The 19,570-nt window shown below is 39.4% G+C and overlaps 1 protein-coding gene across 1 annotated transcript in view; it reads left to right on the top strand.

Moving 5' to 3' along the window:
* ADGRF1 (adhesion G protein-coupled receptor F1) overlaps positions 1 to 19,178 on the top strand; it is a 25,363-nt gene extending 6,185 nt beyond the window's left edge. Inside the window, exons 5-14 of the mRNA XM_004673549.1 lie at positions 1,377 to 1,477; positions 2,296 to 2,354; positions 6,338 to 6,489; positions 7,591 to 7,754; positions 9,246 to 9,434; positions 10,447 to 11,820; positions 13,391 to 13,432; positions 14,757 to 14,816; positions 17,622 to 17,676; positions 19,105 to 19,178. Coding sequence (XP_004673606.1) covers positions 1,377 to 1,477; positions 2,296 to 2,354; positions 6,338 to 6,489; positions 7,591 to 7,754; positions 9,246 to 9,434; positions 10,447 to 11,820; positions 13,391 to 13,432; positions 14,757 to 14,816; positions 17,622 to 17,676; positions 19,105 to 19,178 — 2,270 coding nt within the window. The remainder of the gene's footprint in view (positions 1 to 1,376; positions 1,478 to 2,295; positions 2,355 to 6,337; positions 6,490 to 7,590; positions 7,755 to 9,245; positions 9,435 to 10,446; positions 11,821 to 13,390; positions 13,433 to 14,756; positions 14,817 to 17,621; positions 17,677 to 19,104) is intronic.
* The last annotated feature ends 392 nt before the right edge of the window (positions 19,179 to 19,570 follow it).

The following is a 19,570-nucleotide window of genomic DNA, read 5'->3' as shown; positions in this document are numbered from 1 at the left end:
AAAAAAAAAAAATTTAACTTAGGAAACAGAGTGGAAGCCGAGGAAGCTACCATTGGCTTAGGTTTATGTTCTGTGGATAGTGAGGTTAGTCAAGTGAATGATATGAGACTTAATGGACTCCAAGAAGTTTCCCTTAAGACTACACAATGATCTGGAAGCTCTGATTTTGGAAGAGCCGGGCAGAGTGTGGAGGACCTACAATAGCCCAGCCCTCCTGGGTATCCCTGTCTTCCCTTCCCAGAGCTCAGGTTAAGGCAACATGCATTCATTAAGCACAATTACTATAGCCAGGCCTGGGGCAAATTCTGGGTACTCACAATAGAACATTGCTTTTGTTAAACTTGAATTAGCAAACTAGTTAAGGAAGCCAGTGAAAAGAAAGGACAATGGAATTTTTCAGTAAAGTTTGAGCAAGCCTACCTTTTGAAAGATGATCCACACCTGATCCATTTTCAAAGGATACAAAGATGGGTCAGACAGGGATAACAATCATTTGGGCCTTCCCAAGGTAGTAGTAGGGAACACATCTATGTGGCAGATAGATACACAGGTACAAGAAAGTATGAATACGCTATTGTAGAAACTCAGATGAGGGAAAGAATCTGCATCTGGGGAAGGACTTGAAAGAAGGTGCATTTGATTAGGTTCTAAATGAAGGAAAAACAGGTTTTGAGCTAGCCTAGTGCAGACAATAACCAGTGATGGGAAAGCAAGAATTAAGGAAGTAGTATTTTTTATTTAACAAAAATTTTATGGGACAACATTTAAGCTCAATGCCTATAAGGGGTAGATTTCAGTGGTAAGTGATGCTTTTTTTTTTTAATTTTTTTTTTTAAGATTTATTTATTTATTCGTACAGAACTGGGATACAGGTCAGAGATGCAGAGGGTGAGAGGATTCACCAGAGACAGAGTGGGGAGCAGAACAGGCAGATCTACGAAGTACACTGCTGAGGAGAGCAGCGGGCGGGTCAGGAGAGGTCTGCCTCGCCATGTAGTCACCTCGGGGGCAGGCGGGAATCGAACTCATGCAGAGGTGGCTTTAGTTTCTTAGTGCTGTGCTTTAACCCGCTGTGCCACCAGGGAGGGCCAGTGATGCTTTTTTTTAACCACATGAATGGTTATACTTCTTTATAAGGTTGTTTTGATTACAAACACTTTCCAATTATTGTTCCAATCCACCATTGAAAATCCTGCTTTTAGGTTTCTATCTTATATTGTTTTAGGTGGACATTCATTATAAAAAGAAATGGAAATATCACTATTGAATAGATGGGCTCTAAAATAGTACTCACATAATTTTGTGCTGTAATAAAGTCAAGTAAATAATTTTTATAACTATAAATTTTTACAACTATATATTTTCATTTCCCATAGAGGTGTGGGGCACTTTTAAAATTAATGAGAGATTTACAAACGACCTCTTAAATTCATCCTCTGCCCTATACTCCAATTATACAACGGAAATTGAACTTAAAGTAAGCACTTTCTAATTATTAAGTTGTTGACTAAACCTAAGTTCAGATGTTTTCAATTCAGCATGTTTAATATATATTCTTAATTATTTATTTTCAATGTGTTATTATTATAGAGCAGTTAATTGCTTTTTTCATAACTGATGTACTTTGAGTATTTTCTTTCTTTGAGAATTTAGCAGTTGACTTCTCTCCATTTGTGTGGTGGCCAATTCTGCATATTTATTTGGGCAATACTGTACCAAGACTTCTTGTCTATTTTATGTTTTTTTTTAATTGTTAAAAGAAAATTTTTAAGATTTAAGCTCAACTATTAATATTTGTGATTTGTTCCACAAAGAATTGTCTCTTGTAAGTAGCAAAAGAGAATTATTATTGAGCAAACATTCTGGACTTCATGATTGAAACCAGTTAATGTTAGTCAAGGTACTTCTTCCTAGGATGATAGAGCAGGTGTCATTCCAACAGAAATCATCACAGGTACTTCACAGGTACAGAAAAATTTAGCCTCAGTGTCTATAGAAATTAATGCTTATTCTTGGACAAAATAGATTTTGAGTGAACTTACTATATTATTTTGTACCAAATTTATCCTTTAAGCAGTTGGTTCTTGCTTCCTTATTACCACCCTGAAAATTAAACAGTGTGTGTGTACAATTTTAGCTTTCATTTTAACCACAGTTTTATAATATTCTGTGTCTATTTCTTAGCTCAGTCCCTCCATTGTTTTATTTATTGACTTCACCTTTTTTTTTTTTACTCATATTTTTTCCTTATGTGGGGACAAAGATCAATATATTATCTTTTGTTCTTTTTGTAAGCTTAAAGAAGCATACATAGGAATTCAAGGTTTTGAGTCAGTGCATGTCTCCCAGTTTCGGTAAGTAATACAATGAACTTTGGAAGGTCACTGATTGATTCCCTTGTGTATTAGTTGTGCAGAATGTTTAGCACTGTTCCTGATGACCTTGACAGAAAACAGGTTATCCATAGTCTTTCTAGTAGGATTCTTAGTAAAACAGGAGAAAAGTCTGTGACACTTAAGAAGTCTATGGTAGAAAGACTAGTTTTCATTTAAATGAGTCAGGAACTTGATTATTGAATGACTCAAAGCTACAGACCAGAGACTTGACTTACTAGCACACAGTAGTAAGGCAGAACTTGGAAGGAAGCAGAAGGTTATTATGTTCCTGTAACGGCAAGAGCGAGGGATGGAGATTGGGGTCATGATGTTATATAACTTGGGGCCAAAAGGGAGAGTTGGGTGAAATATATATTTATGTAGATAGCATGTGTACACTGTAGTTCCAAACCTGGTATTCATTGTCTACAGCAAATAAAGTGATATTTAGTAAATTACCCTTTTGTTGATGCTTTAATTCCAAAGTTAGTTGGTTAGCTAGTCATGTGTGTATCGGTTACCAACTTTTATTTGTCTGCTTGATAGAAGTGGCTTAGAGGTCAGAAAATTTGACATCTTACATATTTTTTTTTCACAATTATTTTTAACATATGCTATAGAAAATTTTCAGCAGCATTTCCTATAAATATACTCTTCTCAATATTATTCTGTAAGTCATCTGGTGTTCTTATATAAAGGTCCATAGAGATAATTTTTTTTTTCTAATTCGGCATTAGGAAAAAGTATAGCTTTATTTAAGTAATAAGATCTACATAACTAATTGTATTTCCTCTTAACTTGATTCTTATTAAACTCATGGACACAATTGAAATTCAATATTTTGCAATTGAGCATTCTATCAAAACTTATTCAACATTTATATTTTTCTATTTCTTGATCCTAATTTTCTATTTCTGTTTCTAAGTCACATTCCTTCATGTGTGTTACAAGCTGTCTCCAATAGTTTGTAAAAAAATCACAGCAAAAAAATAGGCTTAGGGTCTTCCCTGGTGGTTCAGGGGTTAAAGTCTCAGCACTATCAAGCTATCAACAGCCACAATGACATGAGCTCAATCCTCTACAACCGCCACCAGCTGCTTCCCCTCAGTAGTGTATTTCAGTAGATCCACCTGTTCTGTTCCCAGTCTGTTCCTGGTGAACCCTCTCCCCCCACACCCCTCATCCTATGCCCTAGTCCTTGAATGCATAAATAAAGTAAATCATTTTTTAAAAGGCATAAATCTATATAATATAAGCATTTATATTTTACTTTTACATGTATGATTTCAAGTAAATCTTAATCTTTCATTATCTAAATTTACTTATCTAAAAGATTATTAATGTCTCTGTAAGTTGATTTAACTTTATGAAATGCAATGAAATAATAGACAGAGAAATACTTTATAAACAATTTTCTAAAACAAGATAGAATAGCTATATAAATGCAAAGACATTGGAACCATCTCTACATGATGGTTTTTGCAGTCTAAATCTTCTATTTGATTTTTAGATTATGAGTGGCATTCACATAATATCTTGAGCTTGGAACATCAGAGGCTTTAATCCATTAATTAATAATTGATAATTTACCAGCACAATTTGTCTTTCTAACTCAGTTTCCATATCTCCAAAACAGATAATACAGTGTTTACCCAATAAAGTTACTGCGGGATTAACTTTTTTTTTTAAGATTTATTTACTTATGCAAACAAGAAGTGGGGTACAGGCCAGATATATGGTAGGGGGTGAGAGGATTCACCAGAGACAGAGTGTAGAGCAGAATAGTTAGGTGGACTGAAATATACTGCTGAGGGGAGCAGTAGGCAGGACAGAAGAGATCTGCTGTGCCATGTGGGTCAGCTCCCTGGCCTGGGATGGAACTCATGCTGCACTGGCTGCAGATAGCTATAAAGCTTTAACCCCATTGCACCACTGGGGAGGGCCCTGCAGGATTAACTTATTAATTAACAGAATCTCAATGACTTTCATGGATTAAAGGACCATCTTTATGCTGAAAGTTTCTAAACCTATTCCTTGATTTTGGCTTCTCTCCTACACTCCAGTCCGGAATTCCCAACTGTCTATTTAACATTGCCTCTTGAAAATTCACTAGCATGTTAGATGTAACATATCTAAAGCAGGGTCTCTGCAATTTGCCTCACCCTAATTTTTTTCTATATTTACTTATTTATGCATACAGAATTGGGGTACACACCAGAGGTGCAGGAGTGGTAAAAGGATTCACCAGAGACAGAGTGGAGAGCAGAACAGGTAGATCGACGAAGTATACTGCTGAGGGGAGCAGCGAGCTGGTCAGGAGAGGTCTCCAAGCCATGTGTGTCACCTTTGGGGCAGGCAGGGAGTGAACTCAAGCTGAAGTGGCTTTAGCTTCTTAGTGCTGTGCTTTAACCCGCTGCACCACCAGGGAGGGCCCTCATCCTAACTTTTAACTGATTTCTCACTGTCTTCCTCAGTACAGGAATGCTAGTCTTTCATTTGTATAAACACAAAATTCGGAGTCTTGTTTTAATTTATTTTATGAAGGTGTAATTTACATACAGTGATAAGCTCAAACCTTAAGTGGGCAGTTCAATCAATTTTGACAAATACTGTACAAACCAACTCTTATCAAGACAAAACATTCTATCAACTCCAAATTTCCCTTTGTTCCTTCCCAGTTAATCTTTATACTCATCTTTCCCTTCTTCAAAATAACCACCGATCTTACTTTTATCCTCATAGGTTAGTCTTGCCTATATTAGAACTTTCTACAGATGAAATCACCCAGTGTAATGTTTTGTGTCTAGCTTCTTTCAGACAGCCCAAAGTCTTTGAGATTCATCCTTGCCTTTCTAAGTTCCCATTTTTGCTTCCTTTTCATTGTTCAGCTCTACTCTGTGTTACAAATATACTACAATCTGCTTTTCTATTCTTGAATCCTTCTTGACTGATTTCTTTCTCCCACACCCAAAAGTTGCTCCATTAGTGAGCCCTCTGGCTCTATGTTCAAAAGCAACATGTATCTGGCTACTTATTACCACAAGTGCTATTACCCTACTAGTTCCAGCCACTGCCACCTCTTTCCTGACTAGTCTTCCTGTTTCCCACTCTTCAATCTGTTTTCTATACAGCAGCCAAAGTGATTCTCTTAAGTTGGAAAGATGATCATTTCTACTCCCTTGTTAACAAAGACCTTTTAATAAAAAAATAAAATTCAAGCTCTAAGGTCTTCTATTTTCCAGCTCTTGAATATCTCTCTAATATTACCTCCTACTCACCTCTCTCTTACTCACTGACTTGGGGTCATGCTCATCTTACGTTTGTCAAACTCATGGCATTTTCTTGCCTCAAGACCTTCACATATGCTGTCATGTTGCACCAGTGTTCTTTGCATTGAACTCAACCTGTAAGTCTCAATTTCAAAGACCCTCTGAAGAGAGAATCCCTTCCTGACCAAACTTATTAGAAATTAGCCTCTTACAACTCTACTTCAAAACACTTAATAATATTTTTAATTAATTTAAATTATGGTGATGCAATGGGTTAAAGCATGGTGTTATGAAGCTGTCTGCAGCCACTGCAGTGCGAGTTTGATCCCCAGCCAGGGAACTGACCCACATGGCACAGCAGACCTCTCCTGACCTGCCTGCTGCTCCCCTCAGCAGTATATCTCAATCAGTCTCCAGGTTCTGCTCCCCACTCTGTCTCTGATGAATCTTCTCACCCCTTGCACCTCTGGCTTGTACCCAGTTCTTGTATGCATAAATAAGGTAGATTGATAACTAACTCTTAAAAAATGTAATTATATATGTAGAAAGATTTCTCTTTCTCATGTGCCTAGTATTCTCCATGGAGGTAGAGACCAAATCACTTTGTTTTATTCATAAAGCTCCAATGCGCACAGAGTAGCCCCTGAATGGTTTAGTGAGTCAATATCATTTTTCTTCCCATAATCATTACAGGGGTGGAAGTATCATTGCTGGGTATGAAGTCATTGGTTCCAGCAGCACATCTGAGCTGCTGTCAGCCATTGAACAGGTGGCTGAAAAGGCGAAGGCAGGCCTTCAAAAGCTGTTTCCACTGGAAGATGGCTCTTTCAGAGTGTTTGCAAAAGGTAATGCTGCATTCACACCCTCTGTTTAACTTGAGAGTCCTTTAGTTAGTAGCCCTTGCACCTCTTCAGAAAGTAGCTTAAAGAAGTTTTTCATACAGAATTGTTTTAAAACTGACTTTGCTGAAATACTCCCCTTCCCAACACCTCCATCCCCACACGGACAGTGATGAAACTTGATTCTAACTTAGTATTTCAGAACCCTGGTAATCCCTGACCTGATCCCTACCTTTCTGTGTAAACATTGTGGAAGATTAATTTTACTGCAGGCTCTGAGGGAAATGATTCAGCAGTAGTTTACTGGCATACATGTTGAAATAGCTCTGGGACTGACATATTTCTAAATCATAACCCAAGGAAAGAATTCATGCATGCAGGTCTTTAATACACCCACACACCCACACGCACAACCACACCCACACACCACATGGGTTCACATGCACACCCATACTCTAATTTTTTTCTTCACGTATATTTCTTTTCCTTTCCCCCTTTTAATTCAAGCTTAAACCTTTCTACCAGAATTCATGCCACTTCTTTTCCCAACAACAATTATTCATCAAATATTTAGTATCCAAAATATCTAGGCAAAAATCACAACCCTTGTGGATTTTTCCATTCAGGTCCATTTTCCATCCCAATCATGGTTAGAATCTGTTATTAAGGGTCAGCTGCAAGAGGAACAAGTGACTGGTCACAATGTCAGAAGCTATTTTAAATGGGTTCAAAAGGACCTATCATCTGCACATACAATTGCCTGTCATTCCATAGTGTTTCAAAGATCTCCCAGCATTCCTTTGAAGAGTGAAAATATTTACTGGGAGTGATATAATATTTTTACCTTATACTTTCTAGTTGACAGCCCATTAACTGTGAAGTGGTTTGTGCACATTAGGCAATGGGCATAGAGATTATCCTGGGTCATGGGAAGGGGCAGTGGGACATCAGAAATGATCAAGTGAGGCTCAAAGACCAATTTCTCCAACTCCTGAATTGTTTCTGAGTTTTGTCTTCAAAAGTAATATTTCAAAGGCACTGTCATGGTTTACAGAGTGCAACGATATTCGAGAGACACAGTCCTCTTACATTTCCATTCTTTTCCAGCCCACTGTAACAGCATTGTCTTTGGATTTGGCTCCAAGAATGATGAGTATACTCTTCCCTGTAGCAGTGGCTACACTGGGACCATTACAGCCAGATGCCAGCACTCTGGGTGGCAGGTCCTGAGGGAGACATGTGTGCTCTCTCAACTGGAGGAACTCAAGAAGGTAAAGAATTTTCACCTTGCAGATTTCCCCCGGTTTTGAGTTTCACAGTAGACATCTCCCAGTTAGCATAACAAGATAGATTGATAAAACTGATGCATTGACCAGGACAAAGAAGTTGGGGGTGACATCAGGCTCTTGTAAACCCTCAAAATGTGGGCATGAGTAGCCAATCTAAGTGACAGCTGAGAAGTTCGGGAAATGCAGTTTTGCTGCAGAACAGTGAATCAGTGAAGAGGTCTCGGAGAGATGGTATAAGGATGAAACATAAGGAGGCATCAGATCTCCAAGAAACCTTGAAATCAAGCATCCAAGTGAAAGTGCCAGAGATTTAGTGTATTTGAGGGAAATTAAAGAAGGGAGTAAGGCAGTCAGAAATGACCAAATAGAATGACAGAACTGAAATGCATCTTAAGGGTTACCTTGGTTACCAGCTTCCTTTCAGAGATCAGGAAGTAGAAGACAAAGAGTCCCTCTGATAACAATAGTGTTGAACTAGAAGCATGGCCACTGAATTTCCAGTCCCAGGTCATGACCTCCACGTGATATTCACTTAGTAAGATTCATGCACTTAAGACAAAATAGGTAGAAAAGTGGGAACAAGTGGCAAGGAGTTAGAATATGAGTTGCAGGAAAGTAGGTCTCTAAGACCATATCAAAGACATGAGTCTGCAAACAGATCTCCACCTTGAACAGAAATATCCCAGACACCCTGCTACAGTGCCAGAAAGTCCTAGAACAGTATTTACCAAGAGCCAATAAAATGTTTACTTTTCCTTTAGTGGGCCTATCTTGCTTTCTTTGCCTCAGTATTAGACACACGTCATAACTAGACAGTAGCTGAACATGAATCTACATTTACCTCAGGGTGTGGGGGCAGCAATACTGGTGCCTAGCCAGAAAATGGCCCTCTCAGTGAAGAAGAGCAGAAAGAGAAATAGGTGGGAGCTGGGCTGTGGACTGGCTGGTTTTGATGGGAAAGGGATCTGCCTTCTATGTTGCCTTCCAAACTAGCCCTATTTAGTGGATAGCGGAAGTGTCTCAAGGAAGAGGTAAAGTGTACAGTGACAAAGTGTAGTCACATCTCTGTACATGTGGCTCTAGCTTGTACCCTGCAAGGATTTCTCAGTGCAATTAATGGAGATAAACAAGGGCTTAGGATCAGTAGACTTCACCTTACCATTTCCTAGCAGGGAAGTCACTAAACATAAGTTTCTATATAATAAAGCCGATAATTTTTATGGAAATATCTTCTAATAGTTCATCCCCCAAAGGGGAATAAAGGATTAAATCAGTGAATCCCTGGGGAAGTATCTAGGGCTGTGTCTACCAAATAGGAAGTCCTGACTGACCGCCACTGTTATCACTTTTATATAGTTACCCATTTACAAAGCACCATACAAACTGTTTCTATGTATGACCAAAACCCAACTTAACTTTGATAAAACACAGCATTGTATTGTTGTCTAGAACGGGTAATCATGTTGCCTCTAGAATTTCAGTGTGCTGGCTGGCAATGCCACTGAAGCAGCTGTGTCGTCTATGGTGCGCCATCTTTCCGTCATCATCCAGAAGGACCTGTTGACCACAGCTGGGAATCTGGCTTCAGTAGTGTCAATTCTGGGTAGTGTTTCATCCCTGTCACTGGTGAATCTCTTCAGGGTGTCTAATTCAACCATGGAGGTATGGTCTGCCTGTGCTTAAAGAGCTCACTCAAAACCACTGTCCCATAGGAGGAAAAGAGGACACAGCTAGAGACACAAGCAGATTCCCTTAGGGATGCCTGAGAACAATAAGAAAGAGAGATTGCTGTGTGGGAGCAAGTATCAACTTTCAAGGAGCTTTTTGGAAAAGGAATAGCTCAGACTAAGACTGACTCTGAAACATACCATCAGTACATCCTTATTGTCCCAATCCAGTTTTAAGAATTTTTTTGCTTTATGGTCTCCTTATTAAACAAAAATCATAAATACATGTGAATTAAAACTTATCATGCCCATGACATGAATTTAGAAAATTCTGGTGTGAGACAATTAATATAGTATGGGAAGGCAGCTAAAAGTAATGTCTTTCAGCCCTCCCTGGTGGCACAGCAGGTTAAAACACAGCACTAAGAAGCTAAAGCCACTTCCGCATGAGTTCAATTCCCACCTGCCCCGGAGATGACTACATGGCGTGGCAGACCTCTTCTGACCCGCCCGCTGCTCCCCTCAGCAGTGTACTTCGTAGATCTGCCTGTTCTGCTCCCCACTCTGTCTCTGGTGAATCCTCTCACCCACCACACCCCTGGCCTGTACCCCAGTTCTGTAAGCATAAATAAATAAAACTTAAGGAAAAATAAAGTAATGTCTCTCTGAGGCTCAGCCTAGGTGGTGATTCAGTCATGTTTGCCCTCTCAAGAGGGAGAAAATGCAGACGAGTGCCACCCCTATGTCAGGATTCTTTCTCCTCCGTGCAGAATGCCCAGAGTTCTCCAGTCTTGGAGTTTATGGGGTGACTGTGACCCAGGTTTCCTAACCAAAGTGTCTCAGCAGAAGCTGAGCTGAATTTCATTGATGAGTTTTAGTATGGTCTTCAGCTGAACCAATTCTCAGTTCGGTCTTCTTAGACTGAATACTAATACTGAATACTATTACTCTTATTTCTCATGTCTGTGTACTCAAAATGCCAACTGGCTTTCATTCTTATATTTCAGGATATCATCAATATAGCTGATCATATCCTTAATTCGGCATCAGTGACTAACTGGACAGTGTTACAGAGGGAGGAAGAACATGCCGGCTCAAGGTTGCTAGAGGCACTGGAAAACATTAGCACTCTGGTACATCCAACAGCTCTTCCTCTAAATTTTTCTCGGAAATTCATTAACTGGAAAGGGATTCCTGTGTCTGAGAGCCAAATCAAGAAAGGTTACAACTATCACACGGAAATTTTTCAAAAAAATAACTCTTTTCCTATCAGAGGCCGCGTGTTAATTGAGTCAGATCAATTCCAGAGGTCCCTTCCAGAAGCTATCATCAGCATGGCCTCCCTGACCCTAGGGAACATTCTACCTATTGCCAAAAATGGAAATGCTCAGGTCAATGGGCCTGTGATATCCACCATCATTCAAAACTATTCCATAAATGAAATTTTTCTGATTTTTTCCAAGATAGAGGCAAACCTGAGCCATCCCCATTGTGTGTTTTGGGATTTCAGTCACTTGCAGTGGAACGTTGCCGGCTGTCACCTAGTGAATGAAACTCAAGACTCGGTGCTGTGTCGATGTACTCACCTGACCTCCTTCTCCATGCTGATGTCGCCCTTTGTCCCTCCTGCCATCCTCCCTGTTGTGAAATGGATCACGTTTGTGGGATTGGGCATCTCCATTGGAAGCCTCATCTTATGCCTGATCATTGAGGCTCTGTTTTGGAAACAGGTCAAAAAAAGCCAGACATCACACACACGTCATATTTGCATGGTGAACATAGTCTTGTGCCTCCTGATTGCTGATGTCTGGTTTATCGTTGCCGCCACCGTGGACACCTCAGCAAACCCCTCTGGAGTCTGCATAGCTGCAGTGTTCTTTACACACTTTTTCTACCTCTCCTTGTTCTTTTGGATGCTTACACTCGGTGCCCTGCTGGCTTATCGCATCCTCTTTGTGTTCCATCACATGGCCATGCCCTTGATGGTAGCTGCTGGGTTCTGTCTGGGCTATGGGTGTCCTTTTATCATATCAGTCATCACAATTGCAGTCACACAACCCAGTAATGAGTACAAAAGAAAAGATGTGTGTTGGCTTAACTGGTCTGACGAAAGCAAACCTCTGTTGGCCTTTGCTGTTCCTGCACTGGCTATTGTGGTTGTGAACTTGGCTGTGGTGTTGTTAGTTCTCATGAAACTCTGGAGATCCCCTGTTGGAGAAAGACTGAGTCAGGATGACAAGGCCATTGTCATTCGCATGGGAAAGAGCCTCCTCATTCTGACCCCTCTGCTGGGGCTCACCTGGGCCTTTGGCATAGGGACAATGGTGGACAGCCAGAATCTGGCTTGGCATGTTGTTTTTGCATTGCTCAATGCATTCCAGGTAAGATTAATAAGAATAACCTATTATACTGTCAGGAACCTAGAATAATTATAGAGATCTGAGGGTAAGATTGCCTTGGAGTTTATCTCATTTTGCTTCCAGCAAGACTAACCAAAACTGCCTACAAACAGTGAATTAAATAAACAATAAAATATTCAAATTTCCCCCAACTTACTCTTATATGGGAGCAGAATATTAGTGTTTTAGCCATGTACTCCATTGGTTTAAATTTGTTAGAGATCGCATAGCTAACATCAGCCCCTCTCACTACTGATTCAGTATTCTTTCCCTTGTATAGACCTCTGAGAAAGGACACCTCTGAGAAAGAAATAAATTGAAATAAGTACTTGTTTGTTCTGAATGGAGCAAAGAAAGCCCTTAAGAGTGCAATAGAGTAGAGGCTGTGAATTGATGTAAACATTTTCTTTTTACTAAAGTTTTATTGGAAAACAGCCACACCCAGGGCCATGGGTATCCTCTCAATGTATCATATGGTCCCTGACTGCTTTTGCTGCAATGGCAGAGCTAAGTAGTTGCAAGAGACTGCATGACCTGCAAAGCCTCACCCACTCGCTGACACTTCACAGAAAATGTTTGTCAACTCCTATACAAAGAATGGTTTTACATATCAAAATCACAGAGTGCAGAAAACAGGTAGACAAAGCAATCCTTAGTCTTTGATGAATCCAGAAGAGTCATCAATCCTGACTCAGCGAAGTTCCTCTCTGCTACCTTAGACAGTGGTCCAGGGGAAAATGTGGAGCCTTTGAGCTCTGGAGCTTAATAGAGGTCTGGAGTCATATCGTCACTTGGGTTCACTTTATCAATTGTATCATCTTTAACAAATTATTTATCTTTCTTTTCCCTTAATTCTTTCGTCTCTTAAAGAGGAATGATAATATTACTAGATCATAGAGTAAATGTGAGGTCTAAATGAGAACGCTTAGCACTTAGCATACATCCTGGCACAGAGTAAACACTCATAGGGGTTTCCTAAGCAGTAGGGTCTCTACCTGATTTGGCACAGTGAATGATTAGGTGGGTAGCATGACCTAATGTTTAGGTTTAGGGAGATTCTGTTGAGGGCTGGCCTGTGGCAAGATGTTGTCTAACCAAGTACCCACTAAGGGTGCTCTGATAAGGAGAATCAAGGCCCATGGCCTGGACTTGGGAGAAAGGCTGCTGATACTGGGTCCCCCACTCAGTACCTGCTGCTCAGTATATTTCTGTTAACTGCCTGGTCTCAAGAAAGATAAAATACACAAATGGAGGCTTAGGGTTTTGTGTTTAGGATGACCCAAAGGAAACAAAATTCTGGTTGCATTTAGAAGTTTATTCACTGAATGCTTTATTTGTTTGTGCATTCAAAAAAAATATTTTTGGGTACTGTGTTCTATCAGGCCCTGTGGAGGTGACATAGTGGTCTTCCTTCAAGAGCCAACCATCCATTTGTGAAAAAAAAAACAAGAAAACACCTTTAAATTTGTGAGCTATAATACAGGAATGCTAAATGTGAATACATTTGTTTCTGATAAAAAGGTAATACATGTGATTTATTACTTTTCTGAAGGGGTTTTTCATCTTATGTTTTGGATTGCTCTTGGACAGTAAGGTATGTATATTTATTGCTCTTTTTGGCCCTTAAACTAGTAATCTAACCTTTTCCTTTCTCTTTTTCAGTTCTGGGGCCCTTATTCATATAGTAAAAGGCTGAATTACTGGCGCTTTTATAATAAAATTCTATAAAATTAGAGAATTATAAGTTCAGACAGGAAATAAGAGAACTAAACATTCACTGCTGATAGCAATGCTTATCTACAACCAATCACATCATATAATGTTGTAGAAAAAGAAATTGTTTCATCTTTAATTTTTCCAACTTTCATTATGGTTTGGCAATAATTTCAGAGAAAAAGTACTTTCCATAGGGATGAATTCCTGGTTACCCCTGTCATTCCTTTAAATAGTTTATCTGGGGCCTCCCTGGTGCACAATGGGTTAAAGCACAGCACTGCACTGCAAGCGAGCAACAGCTGCTTCAGTGGTGACCCACATGGTGCAGCAGACCTCTCCTGCCCTGCCCACTGCTCCCCTCAGCACTCACAGACCTCCATTCTTGAGTATCCTGGTTGCTGCTGCTCCCTTCAGCAGTGTACTTCATCAGTCTGCCTGTTCTGCTCCCCACTCTGTCTCTGGGGAATCCACTCACCTCCCCTGCCTCTCTCGCCTGTACCGCAGTTCTGTATGCATAAATAAAGAAATCTTTTTAAAAATGTGAATGCAATAATTTATCTATTACATAGAGTATGCTTAAATACATTTCTACTTTTATAATTCTAGAGTTTCATATGGTAAATATTAAGTAGCTCCTAATATCAAAGAAAATTTCTAATGAAGAGTGACCAGTATAAGTAAAAGACGATAGAAAAAAATTGTTAAGTAATCTCATTTTGTTATTTTTTCATAGGCATCTAACAATTCTGTTGGGAGGCATAAGACAATAAGCTAATGGAGTTAGTCTTCAGTTAATAAGAAGATAAGAATATTTTATAATTGGCACAATTGTTGCACATCACAAAACCTTTGTTTGTAAAGACCACTTAGGTTCTTGATTAACTAAATAATTCTTATTTGAGTCATTCACATGGTTAGGAAACTGCTTGAAAAATTAATTCAGTTTATAACAATTCTTCCTAATTGCTAGAATCTGAATTATTATGGCTTTTGGTTCTGTTATTCTTTGTTTAATTCTAGTTTTATTTATAGGCTGAGTAAGAGTCTGAGAAAATAAATCCTATCATATATCCATGGTCATAGTCAATGACATGCTTCTAGGAAATACCATTAAATAACAATTCCAACCTGCAGTTTTGTTCTTGACTTGTCTAAATGATTGCATATATGTATCTTCTCAACATTTTTTGTTGCTCTTACAGTTACGACAACTGCTGTTCAACAAGTTGTCTCCTTTAAGTTCTTTGAAGCCACCATCGAAGGTAATTATCTCTACTGCCATTGGTCTGATGCATGAAGTTCCAGTTTTACATTTTTTTCTTCTGTATTCCTACAGAAAATCCACTTTGCCATAAATCTCTTAAGTTCTTATCATCATTATAATTTTTGTATCTGGCACAGTGCCAGATACAAATATGGTCAGATATGGTCAATACTAATTAAAGAGTTGCTGTGTGAGGGAGTGGATAAGTGAATGAATGAGGAGATAGGGAAAGCTACCAGGATACTCAAGCATGGAGGTCTGTGGGCGCTATAGACCAATATCACTTTACTGAGTTTGATGTGTTTCCCAATGCTAAGAAGTAAGGCCCTTTTCTCTGCCTGACACCCTGGACTTTCTGTAGCTCACTGTTCCTTCCCCAGAAAAGTAGAGGAAGACCTTAGTTAACTTCTAATATATTAAATGCTCCTTTGAATTTTCTTTCTTTCGTTTGGTAAAACTGACTTTGTCTCTTTAAGTTTTAGCTTCTAAATCTACACATTGACATTTGTTTGTATGGAAAAGGATTCCTATTTCTTACTTTGCTACAAAAGTACAACTCATTTATGGAAGTATAATTAGAAACACAAGTACTTGTATGAGTTAGATCTTTGTCTTTTAGTAAGATACCTAGGGACTTTCAGAAAGGAAAGATTTCTGTACTAGATAAAAGTTAACTCTCTTAAGTGTATCATGACTTTCCTGGATACTTAGAGAATTTAGAAGGGATAATATAACCTTCTGGAATAAAAGTCTGTGCGGAAAATAGCCTCTGACATTAAAGCGTTGTGCTGAGTCTGCATTTCATAGTGGAGGTCACAGCTGTGAATTAGAGATTAGTGGCCCGTGTCCTATGAACCTTCTCTGTATTTCTGAGTCAGTAACCAACTGACCTTATGATCTTTGGAAAGTCACTTAGTACCTTTAGTTTCCAATTTTCTCAACTGTAAAATTGAATGTTGGATTAGTTACTCAAAGCAGAAACTACCATTTTGTGATTTTGATTTTATGTTTTAAAAAACTAAAAGTCCTTGAACCAGAAAATATGACACTAATGAATCATTCTCTACTCAAGAAAAATAGAAGTTACAGCAGGTGTGACTACATTAAAAAAGTAACAGAGAGAGTTAAGTCACTCCCCACCCAATAAAGCAGGAAATCAGAATTTTTCTCCATTGAGAACCAGAGGGAAAATACCCAAAGGTAAAATAAAACAAAGACAAAAGTGATGATTCCTGACAGTGTTTTCTTTCCCTGTCTCTAGTGTCAAATCATCAGAAAGCAATGGCCATCATGAGGGCTATATTTCTCTTGGATTTGTATTCTTTCTTTGATTATGTTTTCAAATCAAATTGATAAAAACAGGATTTTGTTAGCTGGATAGAAGGCTCAGTTACTTTAAAATAAATGTACCATTGCAGAAGAAAAGATGAGTATTTGCAATTTTCTGAGGGAATTTGAAGGAAATAGAGGAACCGAGATTAAAGTGGTTAAAGAACCAGACAGGAGGAAGTGATAGCCATCCTCTTAAGAACCTGGTTTGTAAGAGAGAAGGTGGGGACCAGATGCAGATAAAGGAGCTGAGTGGGCAGTATGTGAGCAAGGCCATAGACTGGGAAGAATGAGCCAGCAAAGACAGAGTTTGAAAAGCCAATGAGAAAGGGGAGATCACTGGTGGGTGAAGATTGCAGCAAGGGGGACCAAGTGACTGGACTGAAGCTGGAAGTTCAGAGCAGCAGGGCCAGAATGGCGTCTTATTTTTATTTTTAAAATAAGAGGCAATTGGGGTCTCCCTGGTGGCGAGTGTTACACTATCAAGCTTACGCCAAGCTGGTTAAGTGTCACACTATCAAGCTTACGCCAGCCACTGCGGCCTGAGTTCAACCTCTAGTCAACCCCCTACCCATGGTGCAGCCCACCTCTCCTGTCTCTCCTGCTGCTCCCCTCAGCAATAAGATGTTAAATTAGTAAGGAGATAAACTTATGAATGAGAAAGGATATACTGTATCTTCATTTTTTCATCTGTTGCAATAAGTACCTGCTCTTTATTTAGAATATTTTACTTTAGTTTGATAAAGCAGTTTTTCAAATGTTGAACTCTGGCTAGCTTCTGAATCAAAGACTGAAGTGTTGTTCACAAAGAGAGTTGAATACTAAGATGAGTAAGAGCGAGACCAAGTTTTCCTAGACACCATTTTTACTAGTGATAAATGTGTAAGCCAAAGAAATGTAAGACAGACATGAAAAAAAGATAATGTGTCCTTTAGAACAGTTTCCTAGTTTGTTGTTAAAAGTTATAAGAGGACTGGCCCTCCCTGGTGGCGCAGCGGGTTAAAGCACAGCACTGAGAATCTGAGGCCACTTCCGCATGAGTTCGATTCCCGCCCTGCCCCGGAGGAGACCACATGGCGAGCCAGACCTCTCCTGACCCGCGCGCTGCTTCCCTCAGCAGTGTACTTCGTCAATCTGCCTGTTCTGCTCCCCACTCTGTCTCTGGTGAAGCCTCTCACCGCCCCTGAGCCTCTGGCCTGTACCCCAGTTCTGTATGAATAAATAAATAAATCTTAAAAAAAAAAAAGTTATAAGAGGACTAAAGCCAAAAATGCCTTAGAAGTAAGCTCTTAGGCATATTCTAATAGATTAAAGCAGAATAAAGTATACAGAAGGTAATGATCTAATTTCTTGAAAAGAGAATTGTGAGACAGATGGAATAAAGGATCACAATGACATCATGAAGTCAGGGAAGGCAGACCATCACTAAAAGGAGACTATTAATGTCTAAATGACTTGTTTTTCTTTTGTGCAGCAAAACTCATCAGATGTACTTGCCAGACCTAAATTCAACCCACTGCAACAAAAAGGTGAGTTACAATAAGCCAAGGATATTAAAGGAGGGAAGAGAGGCTATTTATTCAATGACTCCTTTTTCAAGTTCATGTGAGAAGTGTGGGTGGGCGTGGCACTGATTCACTCACTGGACTGTCACTCAGAGCAGCCAGGACAGTATTGGGGACTTAATGCTCATAGAGACTAGAGAGTGTCACTTGTAATTTCATCACAAATGACTGCCATTTCCTCAGGTAGACAGTATGTGAGTCCATGGCACTGATCACGGCGGGCTGCTGGGTGAGCTCACTCATACCAATCATGTCCTTACTGGGCATCACGCCTTCCATACCAACTGCGAGAAATGGCATGAGGGCCAATGTGGGGCCACAATGCTGTGTCCCTCAGAGGAGAGTTCCCTCTACCTGCTACCTTAAGAAAACACCGCCTTGGGCCCTCCATGGTGGCACAGTGGGTTAAAGCACAGCACTACAAAAATTAAAAATAAAGCACAAGTTTGATTCTGGGTAGGGAGGTGACCCTCACAGCATGGCAAACCTCTCCTGACCTCTCCTGACCTGCCCACTGCTCCCCACAGTTGTGTACTACATCAGTCAGCCTATTCTGCCTATTCTGGTAAACACTCTCACTGCCCTGCACCTCTGGTGGTACCCTGGCTCTGTATGCATAGACAGATAAATCTTTGGGAAAAGAAAGCATTCTTCTCTCCATCTAAGATATGCATTCTTCTTATACTCTTTCATTAGCTATTGCTGAAGTTAATGCTATTCAGCTACTGGAAAACTGATATTTAAACATTGCCAGCAGTATCAGTATTCCTGGAGTAGAAGGGTGGAATGCAGGGACTGAGGAGAAAATATACATTGCAAGTTAAGTTAAAGTCATGTGTTAGTGGAGTCCCATCAAGTAAGTTACTATCCTTATTAAGGTCAGGAAAATGGGCAACTCATTTTATATTTACATCATAATTATCTGAATTCCAGATACAGTTCAAATGTCTGAACTTGAAATGGTGTTTTCATCCCAAAATGTTTAATGTGCTTATTCTGAGCCCTTGGGTCCTGTTTTCACTCCCAAGCACCCCGAGTGATTTTACAAACCTCCCTACCTTTTTGGATGTTTGTTCCTTGTCCATAAAATGAAAAACTAAAGAGATCACAGTTTCCACCAGTCACCTTCTATGATCTCAAATCTACTTTCTCTCCTTTCCCAGCAATGTCTGAAGAAAATGACACTTTTTGTTCTCAAATGAGAAATGTGTGACAAAGGCGAGCTTCCATGGATTAATGCTGTCTCTCCACCAAATGCATTCTGTGTCTTTCTTTAGCATCTCCTAACACTGTCCAGAGTTGCAGTGAAATGCATACACTTATATTAATTTTGTTCTCATATTTAATCCTAGCATAGTAACAAGAATTCTTATCCCCTTTTCCCTCCCTTAGGCACTTACGCGCTTTCTCATACTAGAGATTCCTCTGGCAACATCATGCTGACACAGTTTTTATCAACCGAATAAGTCTGGGAACCATAAAATCAAGGAAAAAAATTTTTGGAACAACTTGACATTTAGATCTAAATGTCAGGGAAGAAATTATGCTCAATATGAGATGGAATTTTCTGATTTTGGAGCCTGGAAGTAAAATGAGGAGGTTTCAACACTTTCATCACTGCCCTCTTTATCTTCAATTAAATGGAAAGATTTATTTCCATGTGGTGTGAGTCAAATGAATTGCTTCATAAATGTAGAAAAGTGGGTCCTGTTGGAAATTTTGTCCTCTGCAATTACCTCTCATTGCCACAAGCTACAGTTTCCTTTTTCATAAAATAAGATTATTTATGTGGTATTTCCAAGAAGCAAACTTCATGAAATCACCTTTGATAATTTGTTGGACCATGTCCGCTTTCTTA

This window comes from Condylura cristata, unplaced genomic scaffold (assembly GCF_000260355.1).
Source record: "Condylura cristata isolate star-nosed mole 26May11 unplaced genomic scaffold, ConCri1.0 scaffold00001, whole genome shotgun sequence".
Classification (NCBI taxonomy): domain Eukaryota; kingdom Metazoa; phylum Chordata; class Mammalia; order Eulipotyphla; family Talpidae; genus Condylura; species Condylura cristata.
The sequence above is the reverse complement of the archived record's forward strand: the minus strand, read 5'-3'. Positions and strand labels throughout refer to the sequence as shown.